The sequence below is a fragment of the Mustela erminea genome, chromosome 1 (genome assembly GCF_009829155.1).
Source record: "Mustela erminea isolate mMusErm1 chromosome 1, mMusErm1.Pri, whole genome shotgun sequence".
NCBI lineage: Eukaryota > Metazoa > Chordata > Mammalia > Carnivora > Mustelidae > Mustela > Mustela erminea.
In genome coordinates, this window is record NC_045614.1 from 151,433,796 (window position 1) to 151,457,993 (window position 24,198).

General features: G+C 35.4%; 2 protein-coding genes across 9 annotated transcripts in view; both read right to left on the minus strand.

The window, feature by feature from the left end:
* The window catches only part of TRPC1 (transient receptor potential cation channel subfamily C member 1), a 70,870-nt gene extending 53,402 nt beyond the window's left edge, over window positions 1-17,468 (minus strand). Inside the window, exons 1-3 of one of the 4 annotated variants that reach the window (XM_032346797.1) lie at window positions 16,806-17,468; window positions 7,396-7,550; window positions 777-878 (exon numbers count right to left, since the gene is read on the minus strand). In XM_032346797.1, the coding sequence (XP_032202688.1) occupies window positions 777-878; window positions 7,396-7,550; window positions 16,806-16,980 (432 nt within the window). In that variant the 5' untranslated portion in view covers window positions 16,981-17,468. The remainder of the gene's footprint in view (window positions 1-776; window positions 879-7,395; window positions 7,551-16,805) is intronic. The other 3 variants (XM_032346806.1, XM_032346815.1, XM_032346823.1) reach the window with 3 other exon arrangements.
* A 2,523-nt stretch (window positions 17,469-19,991) lies between these two features.
* Window positions 19,992-24,198, minus strand: part of PLS1 (plastin 1) — a 116,344-nt gene continuing 112,137 nt past the window's right edge. For all 5 annotated transcript variants that reach the window (XM_032346866.1, XM_032346856.1, XM_032346847.1 and 2 more), the window contains 2 exons: window positions 22,042-22,166; window positions 19,992-21,775 (listed from right to left, as the gene is read on the minus strand). In XM_032346866.1, coding sequence (XP_032202757.1) covers window positions 21,640-21,775; window positions 22,042-22,166 — 261 coding nt within the window. In that variant the 3' untranslated portion in view covers window positions 19,992-21,639. The remainder of the gene's footprint in view (window positions 21,776-22,041; window positions 22,167-24,198) is intronic.

Consider the following 24,198-nt stretch of genomic DNA (forward strand, 5'->3'; position numbering starts at 1 on the left):
ATGGGTGATAGGTATTAAGGAAGGCACTTGTGATACACACTGTGTTATATGTAAGTGATGAGTCACTGAATTCTACTCCTGAAACCAACATATATATGTTAACTAAAATTTAAATAAATAAGTAAATCTTTGCTAATTTGATGAGCAAAATTTGGTATTTCATATCTCACTAGTAGTAAGTTTTAACATCTTATATTTTCTTTTCTGACACTTTTTTTGGTGTCCTTTTCTGATCCTGGTGTTTTCCATCAATTTTTCAATTATTAAGATTATGAATTTGTGCTATATTTTGAAAATATCTTTGCCAGTTATCCATCTGCTTTCTAAATTCTGCTTGATGTCTGAATTCCAGAAATTTAACTTCTATACAGCCAAAGGCTGTGCCATTGCTTTTTATGATTAGAAAGTCTTTCTACTCATAATCACTTAAATATTCACCTACCAGTTTTATGGTTTCACTGTTTATATTCAATTCTTAAATCCATTTGGAAACTAATCTGTATTTTCAACCTAATCTATAGAATGTCCAAAACTAAAAATATTGGTCCACAATGACAAAATTATGAAAATATCACTAATTTTAAAAAGGTTTCCTGAAAGCAAAATTAATTATTCCTGCAAGTATCTACTTACTTGAAGGCAATATTTTACAGAATAAAAAAAAAAATCTATTTCTTTAAAACAAAATAAATTTAGGGGAAGAAAAAAATGGCAATGGGGCAGGAGATCTATTTTGGTTCAAAAATCCAAATTAATAAATATTTAAGAGTACTAACTACTATAGTTGGTCTTGATGATCGTTTTGGTCGATGATTAAGTAGTATATCAACAGCTCCCACTACTTCAGAGTCGATTGCCACCAAAAGTGCATCTGCGGACTTTAAAAAAAAAAAAGGTTAAAAATGAAAATGGAGGATAAAAAGGTAAACTATTTATTTTTACTAATTCTTAAATAAAACTTTCTTTAAATTTAAACTGTAGTATATACAGTAATACTAAATTTTTAAAAATTTAGACTGTCCAAATAGTACATTTGCTTGCCTTAGCAGTACTTTTGTGTACCATAAAACATACAAATTTCTGTCCTGGTTTCACAAAAAAAAAAAAATCAATGGTTGCTAAAAGTGCTTATTAATGGAACAGTGCTAATCCATGAAGTATTCAAAGCTGAAATTTCTTTTCAAGACCTCTACTTGTGAACTTTGAACCAAAAAGAAAATCTTAACATTCCAGATCTTTAAAGAAATTGCCAAGAACTATTACTACTTATAAAGGATTATGTTAATTCTAATAAAAAAGACCATCAGGCAACCATGAGGATAGGGGAGCCCTCTGGTCTCAACTTTAAAATATACATGGCTAACTGAAATGTTACAAATTTGACATTAATATTAGCAATCTTATAAGTAAAAGCTGTAAAAAACTAGACTACCAATGTCCTTGGATCAAGAGGGAGAAGTGACTTTACAGTTTTACTCCCCAAATATCATTCATTTTGAAATTCTAACTTTGATGGAGGAAAAAGTAAACAGAAGCTGAGCATTTGGGACTTTCCAACCCTGCAACAAAGTCAACATTAGTTGACTTTGTTTTATGATACTTGACAATTGTGACACCAGGTTTTTGGGTTTCTTTTGGTTTTGTTCTACTCTATTTTGTTTTAAGGAAAACCATAAAGGCAGAAGGGAAACATGGGGACAAATAACGATTTAATCTAAGAAAGTGCCCTGATTACTTTCAATCTGTACATTTAAAAAACTGTTAAAATCTTTAAAAACCATTTACATCAACTTTCTCCTCTTGAAAATGAAACTATATCAGATCTTTAGTATTCTTGGAACCGAAAAGAATAATGCTTCTATATACTTTATCTAGATGTCAAAAATAGGACTAAAAACAACAGGCTTTACCTGGATACCTAAAAATAGGAAACAGCATCCCAAAGAAAGAATTGGGGGGCCAAATTCAACTATTAGGAACCGTCTATGTATTCCCACAGGAAAAACTCCCCACCCCAATGCGAAACTTAATTTTTTTATTCCTTAAAACTTTTAAAGTTCACTGGGCTGTAGCCTATTTAAATTTAGCATCATTATTCTGCTTTGCAAATATTTCTCTTCAATTTTTACCATACTTGGTCAGATGAAGCAAACAAAAAATTTATGTGTTCATTACTACTAAACATCTCATTTATGATAAATTTTAACTTACAAAGCTAACTATAGTAATGCTATGACTCTCCAAGTCAAAATACCAGTCAACTCCAACCATTCAACACAGCCATGGATCTAACTGCAAATTTCAAAAAAACAAAAACAAAAACAAACCCCAAACTATACTGAGTTGTCATAAACTAACTTCATGGGCATTATTTCCCAGAAGGAATTGTCTCAACCACTATAAGAGCGGTCTATAAAGACAGGATATTTTTTCCGCTAAATATTCTTCACATCTTTATTGAATAAGGAAACAGATTACAACTAACAAAGTAGGAAGAAATGAAGAAAAAATTACTAAAAGCCAACTACTGAAAGATAAAGTATCAGTATAGCACAACAACTATCAATACAGAGCAGTCAGAAGCAATTTAACGTAAGGACAAACATGTTAATAGCTTCAGATTACACAAAGCAAAGTAAAACAATTATATTCTCAATGATTCCCACTTACAATGGTAAAGTTAAAATATATTCAGACACACTATTTAGCAAAGAATAAGGAAAGACTCATGTTAAATCTTCCAATGCTTAAAAGGATAAGCTTCAGGTTTAAAATATTTGTGTAAAAAAGTCATGTAAATAAGGAGTTCCCATTAACTTATTCTGCACAAATTGGATGTTATTTGATAAATCAAAGGAAGTTCTGAATGCAAAAAAAGTTCTAAATTATTTAAAAAATATCTATAGGACAAAATGTCATTAGTTTTGCTTCCCAATTTCTCACAAATATATGAACATCCCTTATTTAAATTTATTCAATATGTATACTTACTACGTATTAATGAGGTTGCTTACTATATTCCTTCCCACCTCAGAAAATGTCTTTTCATTGTCATTGTCATTCAAATCCCATACTCTTTTCTCTAGGCTCAGAGTAAGAAGCTTCTGATTTCCTTTCCGAAGTTAAGTTTTCTCCCTTGGTATTCTATTTAATGCTTTTCTGTCTTCTACAGGAACTTGGTCCTTCATTTACAGAAATACCAGTCCCAACCTCCATCTCCCAAAATATACAGATACTTCCTCACTCTTTGCTACCTTGTCCTGATCCTGTCTTTCTCTTACCATTCAAGTTTTCTTCCTCTCACTTTGTCAAACTTCTCAAATCATGTATATCACTTTCTCTAAATCTATTGATGCCAGTTTCAAAATCCAGTGGCCCTTCCTACCCTTTCAATTTCTTTGATTTCTAAGCAACACATTAAAACTGTTCCTTTGTAATAAAAAAATTAAAAAATTTGAAAAAACTGCTCCTTTGGTTTTCACGACGCTACACTATCCTAGCTCCTTTAATGGAACACTTTCCTTCTATTGTCTTTATTAATGTAGATGCTCCCTGAGAAAGAATCAGCACCAGCCATTCTCTCTCTGTAATTTCATCCACTTTCATGACGCAGGTGATCATCCCATGTTGTGGACATGTATCTCTCCCTACAGATTTAATTTCCATCTGTAACTATTTATTGGAGATGCCTGATATGCCCAAAATAAACAAGGCTAAAACCCAAATTCGTATTTCTCTGCCTCGATCTTGACTTCTTAACTTCCTCTTTTTCTTTCATCCTTCTCCCAGCCACCTATGTTAAACATTTCCAAATCATCTTGGTCTCCTTTTCAATTCGTCCCTCCAAATTTAAATATTAAGTTCTATCAATTCTTCCTTCACAGCATCTTTCACATCTGCCATTTCTTCTCCTATTCCTACAGCTACTATTCTAGTTCATTACGGTAAAAACTGCTCACCCAAGCTATTGCCTTCTCCCCTTTCCATTTTTCAATCTATACTGAACACAGCCACTAGAATACTTCTCCCAAAATACCACTGGACACAACACATCCTTTCTCAAAAATCATTTAATGATCCCATTATCTATAAACCCAAATTACTTAGCGTGGCATTCTGACCCTTTTCATTCATTTTGTTTTAGTTCTTTTCCCAGATATCTCCCACTACTATCCAACCCAAATATTTTGTTCAACAGGCTAAGTCAATTCACTTTCTCAAAAATATACATTGTACCTGCCTTTGTTAACATCCTTCCCAACATCCCCTGTTCTGGAGCTATCTACAGATTTTTGAGAGTAGTTTTGGGTAGTATATAAAAGCATGGACTCTGGAGCCAGAACCTGCATTCTAATTCCAGGTCTGCCGTTTGTGGAGTGTCTTTGGGCAAGTTACCTAAACTTTGTGTACCTTGGTTTCCTCCTCTATACTTGGAAATAATAATAGTACCTATCTCATGGACTGCTGTGAGGATTAAGGAAGTGAATATATTTAAAGTCCCTGGCATACAGTATCACTATAAAAATACTGGCAATTAAATACTGGCACTCTTTCGTGAAACCTTGATAGCTCAATCCACAGGGACCTTCTCTTTCCTCTATTTCCAAAACATCTATTGCAAAGCTCAAAAGCGTAAGTATAAAACATGGTTTCTCAACAGTGACAATACTGACATTTGGGGCCAGGTAATTCTTCACTGTAGATGTTGTCTTGTGCACTGTAGGGTGTTCAGCAGCATCCCTAGCTTCTACTCACTAGATGCCAGTAGTAATCCATCCCCCAACTGTGAAACCAAAAATGTCTCCAGACATTATCAAATGTCCCCTGGCGAGCAAAATTATCCAGTTGAGAGCCACTAGGATAACTTAAGATAAAATAACACAAAAGTACTTTGTAACCTCAAAGTAATATACAAGGGTCAAGTATTACTATCACTCAGTACTTATCAAATACACATCTGCATTATTTAACTGATTTCAAACTCGAACGTACACAGTTGACCCTTAAACAATGCAGAGGTTGGGATGCCCACCCCCCACATAATTGAAAATTTGCACATAGTTTTTAACCCCCCCAAAACTCAACTACTAATAGCCTCTTGCTGACCAGAGCCTTACCTATAACATAGTCAATTAACACATATTTTGTATGTCACATGTATTATATATTGTATTCTAAAAAATAACCTGGAGAAAAGAATATTAAGAAAATCATTAAACAAAATATTTAGTCCTATACTATAAAAAATCCACATATAAGTGGACCCATGCAGTTCAAAACTGTATTGTTCAAGGATCAACTATACTTTCATTATCCAATTAGTTTTAATGTCCTAGTATGTCCTAGTATGAAACTCATGTTTTACTTATTCATTTCCACAATCGCACCCAATGGTAGGTCTTGGACATCTGTTAATTGACAGGCAAGACAGAGGTAACCTGAGACAGAACACACAATGAACTGGAAAGCGCATGGGATTTGCAGTCAGAAGATCAGGTTCGTATCTTAGCTCTGCCCTCACTTATTTTAGAACTTTGGGCAATTCATTAAAGTCTATGAGCCTCAGTTTTCTGATCTATAAAATGTAACACCTATATAGGTTGGCTATGATGTTCAAATATGATCAGGAACCATGTGAAAGAACCATGTACACTGCAGAATTATTATATACAGAGGAACATATATGTAAAAAGACAAAAATGATGATTATACCATAATACTTCATTTATCCAGAATCATCAGGGTCTTTCTTTATAACCTTGTTTTCTAGGTAACTGAAGCTTATGCCTTTAAGTGTTTAACTTTGAAATATAAACTATTTTGATGGACGTTTTCTCAGAAATACCATACATATTCTTCTAACTTCTAAAACAATAGGTACTGAATATAATTTAACTTTTCCTTACTTATTCTGGCCATTGTTGTAAATATTAATTACCATTCTAACATACAACTCCCTCAGAGATTATCAGATATGTAAGGCTGTTGACCTCTTTATTAAAGAGAGTTAGAGGTACTATGCCCCATTTTGTTTCACTCTAGCCCTCATGCCCCTTTTGTTGCCCATCTGCTAAAAGTTGAAGGAGGGCTCTAGTACTCCTATGACTGAAGTTCATAAATGGAAAACTTCATGGCAGCTACTGTGCAGAGAGGTTTTTACTTTCTGATTCTCAGTGGTGTTCTGGGTAACTAATATTTCTGGGAAGCAATTTCTTTTTCTACTCTAAATATGTAAACATACTATACTGTATATTGTACTGCATATATATGTACGCACAATAAAAATGCACATAGAACCTACTTATATTTTAAAACCTTCTGTGAGTGCTTCCTGATGTCACTCAAAAAAAAAAAAAAACCCTCACTAATTTGAAGCTACAACAGAGCAATCATGCTATTTGAAAGAAAAAAAAAAAAGTGCCAGAATTCATGTGCTCCCATCATAAGCAAAGAAAAAGAAAATAATATTAAATAATTAAATATTATTAAATTTCCTTCAGAATCTCATCTTTCAAAACTTATATGAAGGAAAAAAAAAAAGATTTATGAAGGGATGCCTGGATGGCTCAGTGGGTTAAGCGTCTGCCTTCCTCTCAGGTCAAGATCCCAGGGTCCTGAGATTAAATCCCGCAATGGGCTCCTTGCTCGCCGGGGAGCCTGCTTCCCTCTCTGCTTGTCTTTCCCTGTCTTGTGTTCTCTCTCTCTCTGACAAATAAATAAATAAAATATTTAATATATATATATATGTATTTTTTTAAAAAGACTTATATGAATGCCTGCTTTTCTACCTGAACTTATATAAAGAGAAACAGAAAGGTTTATATATTCTAGTTTTTTAAAAAAGATTTGTTCTTCTTTAGTTATAAACACTAACTTCAGACCAAAAAGGAAAACTTAATAAAATTTAACAGGAGAAAATAAAAGTAAAGTTGAAAATTGCACATTGTGAGTCAGGAGCATTTTGTTCTTATGTTTGTAAATTACATGAACCACAGAACAACCTGTTCCCCTGACACTGTCAGAACACTTGTACTATTTTTAGATATGTAACATAAATAGTGATAACATAAGTAATAAAAACAAAATCACCTTTAATAAATCATGATAATTTACCTCTGTGAGATGTTATAAAACATATAAAGGGGGGAACATAAAAATTTGGAGGGAAATGATAAGTCAAATGCACTTTTTTAAAAAAGTCTTTTTGTTTGTTTGTTTTAAAAACTTTTAGTGGCTCAAGACAAAGGGTAAAAGAAAGATAAGAATTAAAAAAAAAAGCAAAGGAAGGAAAGAAGGAAGAAAGGAGGGGGATGAAAGGAAACTAGAAAGAAAGAAGAAAACATGGCATATCTAACAGTATTTAGAAGCTACTGGTAGAATTATCTAGCCTTGTACCTGACAACCGTAGTCCAAAAGAAGCTGCAGTATATCCAAGTTTTCGTTTTCAATAGTTATGGTAACAGCATTTCTCCCAAGCACATCTACGCAATTTATGTTCAAGTCACCTGAACTGTTTTCCTCCAAAATCTTTTTAACCATATAATAGTCACCTAAATAACAATATACAAACATAATTTAATATCCAAGGCATATTAGATAAGAATGACTATAAAAACTTAACCTATTGATTTAAAACTTAGAAACCTAAACTCATTTTTTTATACGGAAATGTGCAAAGAAAATGTGATCATTTCCTTGCTGAAAACCTTGTCCTGACAAATTAGTATGTACATCAGCTACAAACACAAAAAGTAGAACAAATTTTAAATGTGCAGCTTAAAATAGAAGTTGTTAGTTTAAAATTCATAACTGATTGATTATAAGGACAGAAACTTTTAGAAGATATTTAAAGCAATAAAACAACATCCAAAAGTACAGACTGTAAACTAGAAAAATAACAAGCATAAAGGATTTAAGTTTTACATCTCAAATACACAAACACATTTACTGGTACATAATAATGGTTAAAAATAGATGTAACAACAAGCAGAGGATATTAAGAAGTGGTTTTACAGGGGAAAATCTAGTTGGAAAAGCAGTGTGTATACATGCTAGTGGTCACACATAGTAAAAGAGAAGGATGCCAGAAATTCCTTTCCTCTCCTTCCCACTCTCACCACACACACACACACACACACACACACACACACACACACACAACACATCTTATCTCATTAATGACCTGTTTACATCACCAGGAAATATTCAGCTCATAAAACTCGAAGGTAGGATTAGGATTAATGCTGGTAAAGACTAAAATGAGAATATTTCAAAATGAAGTTTCACCTGTCAGGAACATGCAGATTACCTTCTGCCTAAATACAGTTTGCCTACATCAAAACAAGTGACCCATAGGGGAAAATGAGAACAAGTACAGAGGTCATTATTTTCACCTAGTGCCCATTATATTCACCTGTTGACTGGCTAGTACAGTAATTTGGCACGAAGAATCAAAGAGAAGTGCTGATTAAATAAAGCAAGATGAGTTTTGTTTATTTGATTTAACTTTTGAAACATAAGATGAATAAACCATTTTAAATGACTTGCAAATATAGTTGTTCCTTCAAAGTCTATGACTAATAAACAGGAAAAGATCAGAGCAGAAACCACAAGGAAAAAGAAATGAATAATTTCATGATACAGAAGGAAAAAAAATCCTAAAACTGAACGAAATGTGTGAATAGGCAAAGTAACAGATTTTTGTTAAAACTTCTAACTTGCTACTATTTGTAGTCAATGACTTTTGGAAGAAGTTGAATAGTAGTTTTTTTGATGACATATTTCCTTAGTTCCCTAAAGAAGAAAACTAGTCACAAAAGAAGTATTTTCCTCACAGCACTAGTAATTTTCAGACACTTGTTCCATGACAAAAACTTACTTCACAAAGTGAAGCTTTTAGTCACAAGCTGAATGAATAGTGAACATACAGAAAGACCAGTGAAAATTAAGCACTCTTACTGGAAAATAATGTTTGAAACCTTATTTCAGGTGAATTTATTTCAGTATCTTGGTGGTAAAGAGAATGCTACCCATAAAAACTCTACATTTTCTTTGGTTTCATGATGTGTCTAGGTGAGGACTAATTTTTTATTTACTTAAGGTCTCAGTAGGTTTTCTGAATCTAAGGACTTTTGCCCTTCATAAATTCTGCAATATTTTCAGCCATTATTTCTTCAAATACTGCTTCATCCCCATATTACTCTTTTCTTCTTTTGGAACTTCTATTAAACATTACGTTGGATCATCTCATTCAACTTCTATGTCCCTAAAGATTTCTTACTGTTCCTCTTTCTCTCTCTCCTATATTCTTGATAATTTCAACTTTCCCACTTAGTCCTTATTCAATTATTTTGTATTAACCCATTCATCTTTTGACTATTTTTTTTTACTTTTTATTGGATTCCTTTCCAAATCTTTTATGTTTTCATTTCCTTAAGATTTTAGTCATTTTAAACAGACTTATTTTATTATTTCTATATGATAATTACCTGAAGGCCTTAGGGATTTAATCCTATTTGTTGTGTCTACTGACCCATTCTCGAGAATGAGTGACTGTCCTCGGAATTTTTAAATTGGGCGTTGCAAACTCATCTTCATGCAGCTTAACTGTGAGAATCCTGGCAGCCTAGTTTTAAAGCTTGTAACATCAACAATGTTTTGTTTGCTTCTTCTGGATAACTCAGAGGTTTTAATATCCCATCAGTCCTTTTTATATTTCTCAGTTTAGGTTTTTACACACCAAGGAGGTAGTATTAAACTGCAAGCCATGGGGCTCATGGGTGGCTCAGTCGGTTGAGCGGCTTTGTCTTCAGCTCAGGTAATGAACCTGGAGTCCCAGGATCAAGCCCCTTGTCAGGCTGCCTGATGGGCAGGGAGTCTGCTTTTCCTCTCCCTTTGCTCTTTCTCTCTCTCTCTCTCAAATAAAAAAATAACTCCAAGCCAACAAGAGACAGGATTACAGCTACAAATTCCTAAGCTTCTCTCTAGTCTCCCAGCACTGGTGGGTGGGTTCTTTTCTTCATCTACCCCTTTCCTACAGGTACAGTGCTTAAAGGATGCTGATTTTATGCATGGATGTTGCGCTAATTTCCCACTTTGTACAAACTCAAGGCCTTGTAACCTATTTCCATATGGGCATTGAAATTCAAATCCCTGTAATGCCTGGACCAATACCTAACTCTTGCCCCATCCATGCAGCAGCCAATGTTAGCTCACATACTCCTCTATTGCTCGGTCTTTTCCTCATTTTTGCATCATGAGTGTTTCCTTAATTTCTTGAAAGCTCAGCTGTTCATTTAAATGGATGTTTGTTATCTTTTAGCTGGCATTTCTAGGTGATTTGAAGCAGAAGGGTTTTCAAATTATCTAGTCAGCCAATTGTCAGAAACAGAAAAGTATAAAGAATTGTATAAATACAATTCTTGCAAAATTTTATAAATTTCAGGTACAGCATAGGAAAGAAACTGCTACATGTTTTAAAACTTCAGATTGCTATTTAAAAAGTAACTGTATTGCAAATGTCAATATACTCTAGCTTGAGGTTTCAAAGACTATTTCTATTACAGTCAGGGGGCTATCCAAGAAAAAAACTTAAAAAAATCATACCAAGTAAGTAATTTTCATCCCTAAAAATAATAAAAAGTTCCACCCTGCTACAGCTGACACACGCATGAAAATGAAAAATTACATGCTATACTCACAGAACCTATAAGAAACTAGAGTGGTTTCCAAGTATTCCATCTAAGTTTACATTTGCAAGCCATTTAAAACAATGTTATATTATTTATTATTAAGCCCAGAACAGTCTTAGTATTTAGGAACAGTCTTAATATGTAGGATGAGTGTATATGTAGAAAGAGGTTAGTAAATTTAAAATACATAGCAAGAAGCTAATTACAGAGCAAGGGTTACAATTTAAATGCCTTTTTATGTCAAATATATGAATGCTTTTCATTTTACATTGAACTTGCTTTTAAGGGTTACATTAAATCTTTTGTCTTTTAAAATGTAATATATACAAGGAAATGCAACATAATCTGTACCTTTTGGCTAAATGGTTCTTTTTCAGTGATGGAAAAATAAATGTTTTTAATCAATTCCACTAGTACACCAATTTAATAGCAAGCCTTCCCAGCCCCCTCTCCAAAATAGTTCCACTACTCATCTACTTGTATCCATGTATATGGCTACCCACAGTCAAAGCCACTATCCTCTCTTTCCTGGACTCTGCAATAGACTCTTTACTGAAATAGCTGCCAATACTCTAAAACAAAGCTCAACATCTTTTTTTTCTATAAAAGGCCATACAGGAACTATTTCAGGCATTACAGGTCATACAATCTCAGTTGCAAATATTCAAGTCTGCCTTCACAGCACAAAAGTGGCAAAGATTACATATACAGAAATGAATTCCAATATATTCCAATAAAACTTTATTTGTGAACACTACAGTTTAAATTACATATAACTTTAATGTTATAAAATATTATTCTTCTCTTGATTTATTCCTAACCATTTGAAATGTAAAATGTAAACTATTTTTAGCTCACAGTCCTTAGGAAAACAAGTGGTAAGGACTTGGCCTGTGGGCCACAATTTGCCCACCTTGCTCTAGCCCCTGCTCTAGTCCCACCCTTTTAATCTACTGTCCACCCAGCAGCCAGTGTGATCTTTTTTAAATTAAAATCATTCAATTCCCCAAAATCGTGAGGATTGTTAAGATTTTCCATCACACCTAAAATAAGTGCCAAAATTTTCATTGTGGCTTTCTAAGTCCTATGGCACGTGAGCTTTGCTACCATTCTCTATTAACTGTGTGCAACTCTCCTATTTACTATGATCTTTGTAGACCAATGTTTTCCAAAATGCACGCTGCAACCCATCAGGAGTCACAAATCAATGTAATGAGTCCTAACCAATGATTTTTAAAAATGAAATGGTATATAAAACACCAGGGTAATCTCATGGATATTTAGCAACCTATTCACCCTGGCCAACTGTGATAAACCCTTAAGAAATACAGTGGAGAAATGTTACAGTATCAATTAAGAATAGGCGATACCATCTCCTCTTTATTGGCATCTCACTTTATTTTCTGGCATATGATATGATGGTAAATTTTAGTATCCCTAAAATGGGAGCATTAAAGTTGATCAGTTTAATTTTATAGTATTCAAATTTTTAGCTAGTTGTTAAGTATAGGAGAATTTATCTGTCAAAAAATCTGTAAAGCTTTTCAAACCAAGTTTCTATAACAAACCTTTAGAGTGTGTCAACTGCAACATTCTATTTAAACTATTACTGAAGACATTTAAAAAAAGGATTTTATTATTAAAAAGAAAAATAAAAAAATTAACATGATCAAATTCAGTTGCTGGATCTGTAAATACAAATAGTGACAATACTGATTAAAATGTTAACTCTATAGAAAACTTCAAATTAGTCTGAATCAAATTTTAAAAAGAAAAAAATACAAGACTTTTACAGTGAAGGTGACTTAAAGATGTAGTTTTACCCAAATATGCAAAACCCAGTATTTCTCAAAATCCCAATGTTTTATAATCATATTGTTATAAGTGAAACCTTAAAAATTAAAGATACTTGAAACAGGGTATGTTTGAATATTTTTCAAGAGAGACAATTATTACTCTATGTTCTTACCCATTTATGACTGTTAATGAAGATTATTAATGATAATGAATATCATGTGGCAAAGGGAGCAAAGATTCACTCTGCTGTAGGGAATAATATTTACAGCACAGATGATGATGCTTATTTTATAGTAAGATAGTTGACAAATTAAAAATTATTAACAGTATACTCTTATAAATCTATTAGAAAAACAATTAGGAGCAGTGTTTATTTTGTAATTAGAGTCTGGTATGTGACTCTATCGTGTATGGTATATGATCTGGTATATGATCCAATTCAGTGATGTTGTAAGTTGTATAAAATTTTAGTTTACATCAAAGAGCCAGAAAAGTCCCACTAAATATATTAAGTAAGGTGTTATTAAAATGGCAGCTTAAAAAAATGGCAGCTTAGTATTACTTCTCCCAGAAATGCTCCCCATTTTAAAAGCATGCTTACGGGCACCTGAGTGGCTCCGTAGATTAAAGCCTCTGCCTTCAGCTCAGGTCATGATCCCAGGGTCCTAGGATTGAGCCCTACATACGGCTCTCTGCTCAGTAGGGAGCCTGCTTCCCGCCCCCTCCCCTCCTCTGCCAGCCTTCTGGCTACTTGTGATCTCTGTCAAATAAATAAAATCTTAAAAACAAAAAATAAAAATAAAAACATGCTTAGTCCAAAGGTATGAAGTGTTCGTGTGGGAATTCAGACATCAACGCACCCTCCCACACAATGCAGCAAATCATACTACAAAGGTAATGCAAGACCTCAGATTAGATTGAGCCCAAGGACAGCTCTTTCCATCTTTCCTGTGCCCCCAAGCTGAAATTTCTAAGGCATCCTAACTCATTAATTGCAAACAGAATTTCTGGAAAACGCCCTTAAAGGGGAGTTGGACGGTCCTAAATCCAGACCTAAGACCCTAATCCAGACTTAAGTCCTTTCATCATTTCCTTTTTCTGCACAAGAACTGGTAATTAGCAAATTAAAGGGTTAATATAGGTTTAGCTCAGGAATGTTTACTAAAAGCTGCCGGCTACTCAAGTTACATTAAAAGAGGTTAATTAACATGAACGATACCTAGTTAGGTGTTCCCTAAACCAATGTCCTAACCCTTTCTCCAGCCAGCAGGCCTGAGTAAACCACAGGCTCCCACAAATAGAAGTGGCTCATTATCACATTAACTCTCAATGAAAGAGGAAAGGGGTGGTGATAAGAATCCTACTTAATATTTCATAAAATAGCTAGTGCTTGTTTCAATTATCTTTTACCTCCGAGTTGCAGTGTTCTGTTTCTATAAAGAATATGAATGTGTTTTCTGAGAATTTTACTGGGAGTGGGGGCGGGCAACATACTAACTTATTGTCACTGGTACAGATGCTTTCACTTTTCTTCTAAATTTTATACAAAGAACCAATGATACATGACTCTGACCTACTTTCAAGATAAATAATAGCCACTACTAAGTAGCCACTACCTGGAGATCAGCACTTGCGTAGATATATTGAGCTCACTTTTCATAAAAGCCAGCTATACAAAAAATCTTTTTTTCTTTACTCCTTAATTTGTACACACCCATCCACTAACATACACATAACCATTTCATCTCCATAATTTTTGCTTTAGGAATTCTTCCTAAGTGGAATATATTATAAACATTTTGTAAACGTAGAGTAAGAATGCTAAATGAAAAGGATAAGAAACATAAATATTCTACTGTAGATTTGTTCCAGTGCTATTAAAGCTTTGTACTTTTATTGGATAAATATAATCAACGTTTATAAAACATTCATAGAGATCAAGCTTAATCTCTAGTAAATCCAAATTTGGATGTGTCTTTTCTTAAATTATTTTCACTCATTCAATTACAACTAGATCAATACAACATAACATCTAATGACAGTGCAAGCTCAAGTAGATCTGAGTTCTACCACTTTCTAGCTAATGTAACATTGGGCAAAGTGGTTGTAATATTTGCTAAGCCTCATTTTCCTCATTTGTAAAATAGGTATGACAGATCTGCCTCATGGGGTTGTCAGGATAAAATGAAATCATCTATGAAAAGCATATACACTCTACCCTAATGGCCTAAAGGCTGTTTTAGCAAATGTTTGCCATTCGGTATGAAGAAAGCTCCAATGTAATAGTGGAAGCTACAGTTACTTCAAGAAGCTTCTCGCTTTTAGACTAAAAGTGAAATACTAAAAAAGGCTTAACAATATTAGTGAACATAAACATGTAAGCAAACAAAAATATTGCTATAACTCAAATTTACTTTTTCAATGTAAATGTATACCATAAATAATGTAATTTAAGCCACTTTCCCAAATCTAAGCCAAGAATTCATTTCAACATACCTGAAAGAGGAAATGCCTATTTAATCTCACTCATTTGAAAAAATGTTTAATTTATAGACGGGGAAAAAAATGCCTATTTACCTTCCACCCCACTCCCAAAAGCTAAATCTCTCCAAGGATCTAAATGTTATAAAACAGGAAACTGCGAAGAATAGAAAGCTATTTCAACTGACACTACTGGATAGGCTACAAAACTACCATAGACGAAAATTTCATTTGAGGTCTATCATGCAATAGCCCTTAATATACATACCATACAAGTAATTTCTCCAACCACATTCCATTATGATATTCCTCTGTCCTCAGTTGACAGCAATATTAAATTCCCTTTCTTGACATACTTTCTGTTTGCTTTAAAATAACCACAGCTCAGTAAGCTGGGGTAGATGCAGCAGCCACTCACTCATTCTAGTACAACTCAGTCTTGTCCCTTCCCCTCTCAGAGAACTTTTGAGGGAAAAGAACTCAGATAACCCACGGACAGTGACTTTTGTGAGGTTATAAACATATACTCTATGTTTCTTAACATTTCCAAGACTATTCAAAGTTGTGTCCATGGTGGACTTTAACAAAGGCTTTCATAATATAATTTAATACTATTACAGAACATAAAAGGGTCTGACAAGAGACATAGGTGGACTCTGTTGATATGTTAATATGCTTTCAAAAAGCTGTGTAAATAAAATCCTATTTCAAAAACAGTAAGAGAGATTAGAAAGGCTGTGATTTATTAAAAACACACACATACAAACAAAAAAATCCTCTGTAGTTAATCTCTTCACAGTGTAAGCCTCCCTTTGGGTTTATGTTTGGAAGTTTGCAGAATTCTGAACAGAGTATTCCTAAGTGAGCATGGCCATTGCAAGGCAACTTAATAAATTTAGAAAAAGAAAAATTACATTTTCTTACATGTGGGAAATAAACGCCCTCTTAGGGCAATCAATTTCCCATTCCTTTTATTATACACACCAATATAAAGCATGCTTAAGTGAAAAGATTTTATTATGGCCATAAAAGTAATTGATTTCTAGTTTTTTGGTGTGTGTGTTTTTTTTTTTAAAGAAAAACACACTAAATACATCCCACAGTTTTATCCTGTAATTTTTTTGCATGACCATATTTCCCCGAAGGTTCAGGGGCAATAAGCCTTCTCCAATGAAAACACGAACAAAGTTCCGTAACTTAAAAAAAAAAAAAAAAAAAAAGTTTGGCACTAAGGCATAATTTCTCCAGGCCTATCTTTATCTCCACCCAGGATACTGACACACCTAATCCCATTCAACAGTCATTGAACACCAAGGCAATGGATGGCTGAAGCTAATAATACGAGTACGGGTTTAAAAAAAAGAAAAAAAGAAAAAAAAAAACCAGGAGAGAGCCCATAAACACGAGGAACCTTAAGCAAGGTCATGAAATTTTCTAACTAGAAGGTCCCGAACTAGACAAACCCTCTGGAATTCCAGAAAGAAAGAACAGAAGCTCCTAGAGGGAGACCAGGTCTTTCAGGGGGTTTCAAGCAGAGGCGGGGTCCGGTCGGCAAGTCGCTACCAAAGCACCGGACCCCACAAAGGGAAGCCAGGGCCAGAACCGCCGCCCCAGGTGCGGTGCTCGGTGGGCTGCCCCCCGGCTGCTCCCGCCCGCCAGCTCCACACTCACAGGGCAGAGGCGGTGCCGGGAGGCCCGAGAGAGACAGCGAGCGAGGCGGGTACAGACGCTCCGCGCGCGAGGAAAGAGTGCCCCAAGGTGAGGCTGAGGAAAGGGTGAAGGAAGGGTGTGGAGGGCAGGGGCGCCCAGAAGTGGAGAAAGGGGCCTAGCTCTCACCCTTGTCGCACGCCAGCAAGAAAAGCTTCTCATTCAGGGTGTTCTCCTCCTTCACCTCCCGCACATCCTTCAGCGCCATCACCTCGTTCGGCGACGAAGAGGAGGATGGGGAAGAAGGTAGGGAGGAGGAGGAGGCGCCCGAGAGATCCGTGCTCGGGTACAGGGCCGCCATCATCTCGGCCCATGAAGGGGGTAGGCCGGGAGACGGGGGCGGGGCCCCCACCAGCCCCGACCCCGACCCCAGCCCCGCCCCAGGGCTGGAAAAGGGATGAGTCGTTCCCACGGCCGCCTCAGCGCGCGGCCCGTTGGCCCCGAAGGGCGTCGCCTCCCCTCGGAGCCAGCACTCGCCCTCCACTGACAGCCCCAGACTGGTGGCGGCGCATGCGCGGCCCCGGGGCCAGCGCCCCCTCCCCAGCCGCCGGCGCCCTGGTCGAGCTGGTCCGCGCCCCTCCGGGGACGACAGAGTGGCGCGCGCCAGGGCGGCAGCCGAGCGCGGGGCCGTGCCAGGAGCCGCGGGGGCCGCACTGGGGGCGGCCCGGCCCGGGAGGAGGATGAGAGATCTGTGAGAAAGGAGCTCCGAGAGCGATTCTGCGCACGTCGGACTCCCGGGCTGTGGGAACCGCCGGCCCAGCTGCGCCGGGATATGTTCGCAACTCTCCTCACGTCATCTTCCGCTCTGCTATAGCGACGACAAAGGGGCGGGCTCGCTGGTGGGCGGGGCCGTTGTGGGGGCGGGGTATACGCGCGCCACGCCCCCAGTCCTTGCCAACCCGCTGCAGCCTCGAAAGGCTTGGAGTTACTGCTGAGGGCTAAGTGAACAGCCCAGTGCGTCCTCTGTAAATCTGAGTTGTTGAAGTAATTTCCCTGCAGTTTTCTGATGCATATAAATATGCAGCGGTATGGTTATTGAACCTTTGACGACTTAATGTGGAATTATCTAATTATTTCTTGTTTATGTCCTCTGCCTAAAGTTGAAGGGAGAGGACCCTGGTTACGCCGCTAGACTCGTGCTTGCGCGCGTGTGTTTGGGCTTGCTATACTCATTTCTAGACTATTTTTTCAACAGCTTGTTTGTGATATCAGATTGGCATAACGTTCTCGATGTCATACATTCTCATGTAATTCCAGTGTACCGACATGTAACCATTGGATAAGCACGTTTTTAGCATTATACTACCTCCATTCCAGTGGTTTCTTCACTTTTATAAATTTGATTTTAAGAGATGTGTGTTAGGCAAAAGCTAACTGAAGCACAGTAAGTACTACTTTCTTGATTTTTTTTTTAAAGCAGATTCTTGCACCTTTCAAAGCTAAGGGTAAAACTGCAACTCCTATCTTGAATAATTCTTACTGCTTTTCAGAACTATACAAAAATCAAAATTGTGCCCCCAGTACTTAGGTTTTTAAAGGCAATACATAAATTTATGTCAGAATATCTTACAGATTAGGGAAATACTTACTATTCAGGTTGATATATTCCATCTCTGTTCTTACCATCACTAACTCCCAAATACATCTTTCTCACCATTCAAAGCCCTCTTTAGATCTTCTCTAATAGGAGGCCATAGGAAGATGGCAAGATTGCCCACCTTTCCAAACATTGTCATATATTTACTTCACAATAGTCAATTATCTATTGAATCATTTCAGCTTTTTTTTTTAATCTGTAATATATCATAAGTCTTCCCCATTCTATACTGTTTCCAAGTTTGCATATTTGTAAACTTGGGAATATTTGGTGGAATGTCAAAATTGTTCATTGTTAATTTGTAGCCAGTGAAAATAGAGGTGCATTTATGGATTTGTATGTGTGCTTACTTACACTCTTTACAGTCCAAGAAATTTTTTATTCAGTAGGACAACTCTAATGCTGACCCATCCAAAAGTTCCAGAGTACTGAAGGGTAAAAATTCAGATAGCTCCAAATATAAAAACCACTTTAATCTGAAGTCTTTTCAAGCTTCTGAGTTCATGATTTCTCATCCCTAAGGAGTCCCACAGGGGCTGGATTAATTCCTTATATTCAGGGGAATTCCAACCTACTTCATTTAGTAAATAATTCTGGGAGGCAAAATTATTAGCGGACCTCCTTCCCTATTTCAGAATAAGCCAGTATTGCAACTGCATCCTGTTCTTTAGTTTTTTTGAAACGTCTCAGATGCAGCATATTCTCTCCTGCCTTGTCTGGTGCATGTTTTATCCAGCATAAATTGGGGTATTTTAGCATCCCCTCTATAATGGGTTTATTGTGCATCTGTGACAGTAAGATGATAGAATCATGAGGAACAATGGCAGTGCAAGATTCAGAAGCAGCACATTACTCAAAACAACTCACTAACCTGTGCAAAAGAGCCATCAACCTCAATCAGAGAAGAGAAAAATCCAGATTCTGATCTAGTCTTAAAAATAGAACAGATCTCCCCAAGAAATAATAGGAATGTCTGGCTGGCTCAGTCAACAGAGCATGTAACTCTCGTCCCACAATGGGTATAGAGCCTACTTAAAAAAAAAAAAAAAAAAAAAGTGTAGAAGAGATCCTATCTACATCTCCAAACTCTATGTCTCTCTCTCACTACTCTTGGGCCACATTTGCCTGTTTCTTTTACTGAAATGTATGTGAGATCATTCCTGCTTCAGAGACTTTGTTCCCTCTGCTGAATGTTTATCACCTATCTCCTCATCATTCATATTTCAGTCTAAATATCTCATCCTTAGAGAGACCATTCCTGACCACCCAAACTAAAATCTTCACCCCAATTCCCAAGTCAGTTCTATTACATTACCATGTTATTTCCCCTGCTGCATTTTATCACTGTCTAAAATTCCTATTTGTTCATTATCTCTCTCTACTAGGATATAACATTCATGAAGTCAGAGAACTCTATATTTTTCTCAACTGAATCCCCATATTTCTAGTATCATACCTGAATCACAACAAATTTATGTTAATCAGCAGATTCCCTCAAATTATTTCAGCACAAACTAAATCGTAGTAATAATGCAGTTGGACTTTAGTAAAATTCTTCATATTAAAGAACCATAGAACCACCTTCACTCCCCCCCCCAAATCTAATTTTTTTGTTTTACTAATTGGAACAAAATTATTTTTTCTGGAAATAAACTTATGACAGATTAATTTTCAAGTCTGTATATCCTTTAAATGAAATGAACACTGACACATTTGTACATACATAGAGTTTTTATTAAATATATTTTTGTGAGAAAAAGAACACCCTCAAGTGCCAAATTTCATGTAAATTGGATAACTTAGTAAGTATAATGGTGAAAAAAAATCAAAAGGGGAAACATTACTTAATCACTTAGAGCAAAAACATCTTAATTTTCATATAAGAAAACAATCATCAAAATATAAAAGGAAAGGAAATCACTTTTGTAGAAGAATATACTTCAAAGTTCCACCCATTGATGATTTCATTTAAAAAATTCAAAACACATGAGTAGTCTCACTCTTACCAACTTGTTTTAACCAATGATAGAAGGGGAGTTTAAACTACTCATTCACATGGAGATAACGTGACAGCATTTTTGTTGCATAGCGGTATTGCTCACTCTCACTCACAGTGGAAGATGGAGGAAACAGATTTCTGAATTCATTTTTTAGCAGCAGAATCTGTCTACTGATAGAAATTCACACAAAAATAGGTCTGAAGGTTAGCTACTCTCAAGTTACACAGGCATTAACCAAACACTGCCAATTTGTAGGAGGCTGTCGAAAAAACATATGAAAATATTCTATGTTGAGTATTAGCTTTGTGTTATTTTCTGCTAAAGATATTCAGTGGGCATATTCTAAATTAGAGCTTCAGTATAGATCAGAATTAACATGTGTAATATGAAACTAACAGTATAGTGTCAACGTGTCTTGAGATGCTGTAGTCAATAATTTGTTATAATTATGTGGAAGAAGTCAGTTGAAAAATAACTATAGGCACATCCAAAATGAATATTTTCTAAAATAAATCTTCATGTACCAAATATCTACAAACTGAAAAGTCGTTACACGTGTAGTGCGACCACAATAAACACTTAATGGTTGCCTGACTGACCAGTTATACATACCATTTAAGAAAACCTGGGTAATTCAGATGCAAAAAAATATATATATATACACACACACACATTTCTCTAATAACAGTCTACCAACATATATGCTGCATGTCATAGTTAAAGCTGTATTACAAACTAGCATACATAAAATATAAGTACAGTTAAAATTAAGTTTTAAGTAAAAAGCTCCTGCTACTTATATAAGAGAATGTATTTTGGTGTTTATTCAAGACTTTTAGTTCTCATATATGAAATGGTTTAATGTTAGTGAACAATACTTATCACTTAAAAACTTGAGACAATATAGAAATTTACAGAAAAGTAAAGTTCACATAGTTGGAGGAAAAAATAAAAGAACCTGGATAATGACTTTGAATACATTCATAATCAAAATTAACACATATACACACACACAAATCAAAGCACAGCAGGACATGCAAAAAAATGTTTACACTGATCTTTTTTGAACCATGAAAAAGATGAATTAGTCTTGTTTTAATAAGACTTTCAGAAAATGAAAATAATTTAATTATGAAATATCAGCTTAATAATGAGCATGTTATTATCGGTATTGACTGGTAAATTAACTGCATATCCAAAAATGTTGACAGATTCTAACTAGTATGAACAAGATATTGCATTCATTAATGAATTATACAACTAGTTAAGCATACAAATAATCAAAAACCCACTACATTTCAGAATTCTGTAAACTGTGAGACATTCAGTGTGTTTAATGTGGCAGAAAATAATATTAAATATTTTATTATTTTATTCTGTTCAGTCCTTTTCCCATTAAGCATGCAAACACAGTCATAACCATCTTTGGTTTCACTTCTACAAGGTCATCAGGTAAGGCATATATCCGGGCACCGATCTTTCGAGCAACTGAAATGGCATATCTTGAAAAGACAAGAAAAATATTTTATCAGTTATCTGCTGTGTTTTCACTTAATATATGTTAAGAATGAAATATTTTGATTAGATTAGCTTTACAAGAAAGTTAAGTTTGAAAGTCTTTAAATCATAGTCCCCATATAAATTGTATTTTTCCCCTCCCCCCTGTATAAGTTGTATCTTAAAATGTTAAAAACATGGTAACATTACCTGTAAGGTCTTACAAAATTAAAGAGCCACTGTGTTCTAATATAAACCACAAAAAGCTTACTTAGCATTGTTCAACTTGTCTTCCTCAGTTAAATTTTCTCTCTTGATCATTTCTTGACGAACTGCATTTGGTGCAATGGCATCTATTAAGTCTAGGACAGGTAAACTGGTGCTAATAGATTTGTCCTAGAAAATAAAGAATGGAGGAACATTATTAATAAATACGTACTTTTAATTTTCATAAATGGCAAATTGGGTCATCACCATATACCTGAAAGCAGCTTATAAGCTTTCTTGGTACTGAACATTCAGCTTTTCTGCAACCAGCACACAACACAAACCATTTAAAATAAGCTTTTCCTTCAATCTTTACAGAGCTTACAGTGCAGAGTTGTCACCATACCCAAACAGGGCTTGCAGATGTGACAATTCCTAAAGTATGCTAACTGCAATAAGCATTCTGTAAAACATAACTTTTGAAAGGGATTAGGAGATGAACTTTTAATTAATAGTTTTCTAAATTCTAGTAATATATTTCTTAGACCATGGACTCCTAAGCCTTCACTGAAAATGTTTTAGGATGATAAATGAAGATATTACTGGAAAGGAACTAACATTTAAGGCATTAAATTAAAGAATAATGCCTTAAATATTAATTTAAGGCATTATTCTTGTTGCGTTATATGTCCACCTTGTTTAAGTCTCCTAACAACCTCATAATAAAGAAATTATAATCTCTCTTTCAAAGAGGAAGAACATGAAGTTCATAGAGCTCAAGTGACTTGTTCACACAACCAGTAAGTACAAAACCAGTAAATGAACCCATAACTGACTATAATGCCCAAGATTCTCTCCACTTTTGAAGTCACCTCCAAGCTGATCTAAAAATGAACAACCAAATTCTAGTGGATAGAGCACTGCAGTTAAAGCCAGAAATCCTGGTCTGAACTGTTTTACCACTTACCAATACTTGGGAAAAAAAATCATTTGTTCTGTCTCTCAGCTTAGATAGTGGCCACTACTGCTTGCGTACCCAGGATCTAATCTTTCCTTAATACTTTCTTCATCCTAACAGAATTCACATCTTCGCTCTGTATCCACATCTCCCTCACATAGGCATGTGCTACAGGAAAAGCTGACCCCATCGACAGCTCCAGGGGTGATCCTGAATTAGTCTAGGCCATGAATTTCTAGGGATAAGTGATGAACTTATTCTTTTTTCTGTATAAAGCCTACAGTGCATAAACATACAGTAATATCCATGGTATTAAAATTTCAGAGGGAGGAGCTTTTAAGAAGAAAACCTCTAAAAAGACTCCTTCAATGAACAAAAACACTAGTCTGAACCAAACAGAGTAATCCCATCTGATTACAACAGTGATTTAATTTGGGCCCAATTTAATTTAATATGAGGTTCTTGTCATATTTCTGGGAGAGCTATGGAAAACCAGCAACCATTCTCCTGTATCTGAATGAGAGGATGAAACCTTTGTCCCACCCAGCAGCTATCCTAAAAGGAAAACCAGCTATAGGGTGAAGTTGACACTGTAAACGGCAAAGCAGAGATGGATTAAAAAAAAACCAAAAACCTCAGTCCTGAATGACATTCTTCAATTACTCGTTCAACCAACCCTGAAATCTAACCTACTTCTGATTTCTGCCATTTTGTACCTTTCATTTTAGTTTAAACGACTTTAAATTGGGTTTCTGTTACGTGAAGCCAAAAGCAAGCACCCTTTCCTAAGCACTACCATGAGAATGTCACAGGATTCTTGGGAATATCAGTATAAGGGAAAGCATCTACTACAGTTTCTAGCCAAATTAATAAAATTTTGAAAAAAACAGTTTGAAGCCATGTGAAGAACATTAATAGTTAACCTTTTTGGGCCATGATCTGTAAGCCACTACATTTATTAACTGTCCAAAAATGTATATTCTTTACTTTTAGAAATGTTCATTTTATGAAACAGATTTTTGAGGAGAAGTAGAAATAGAGGAGTAAAAATAACTAGGGTCCATAAGTCTTCCTGATGATGTTAATCTGGATCTAGTTTTGGGGGGGCATTTTCCTTATTTCTGAAAAATTCTGGTATTTGTTTTCTCAATGTATAGTCTGTAGATCACATACATGAAAATCATCTGACATGTTTGTTAAAAGCATAAATTTATCCCTATAAATTAATAAGTCAGGATATCTGTGGACAGGGCTAAAAACATA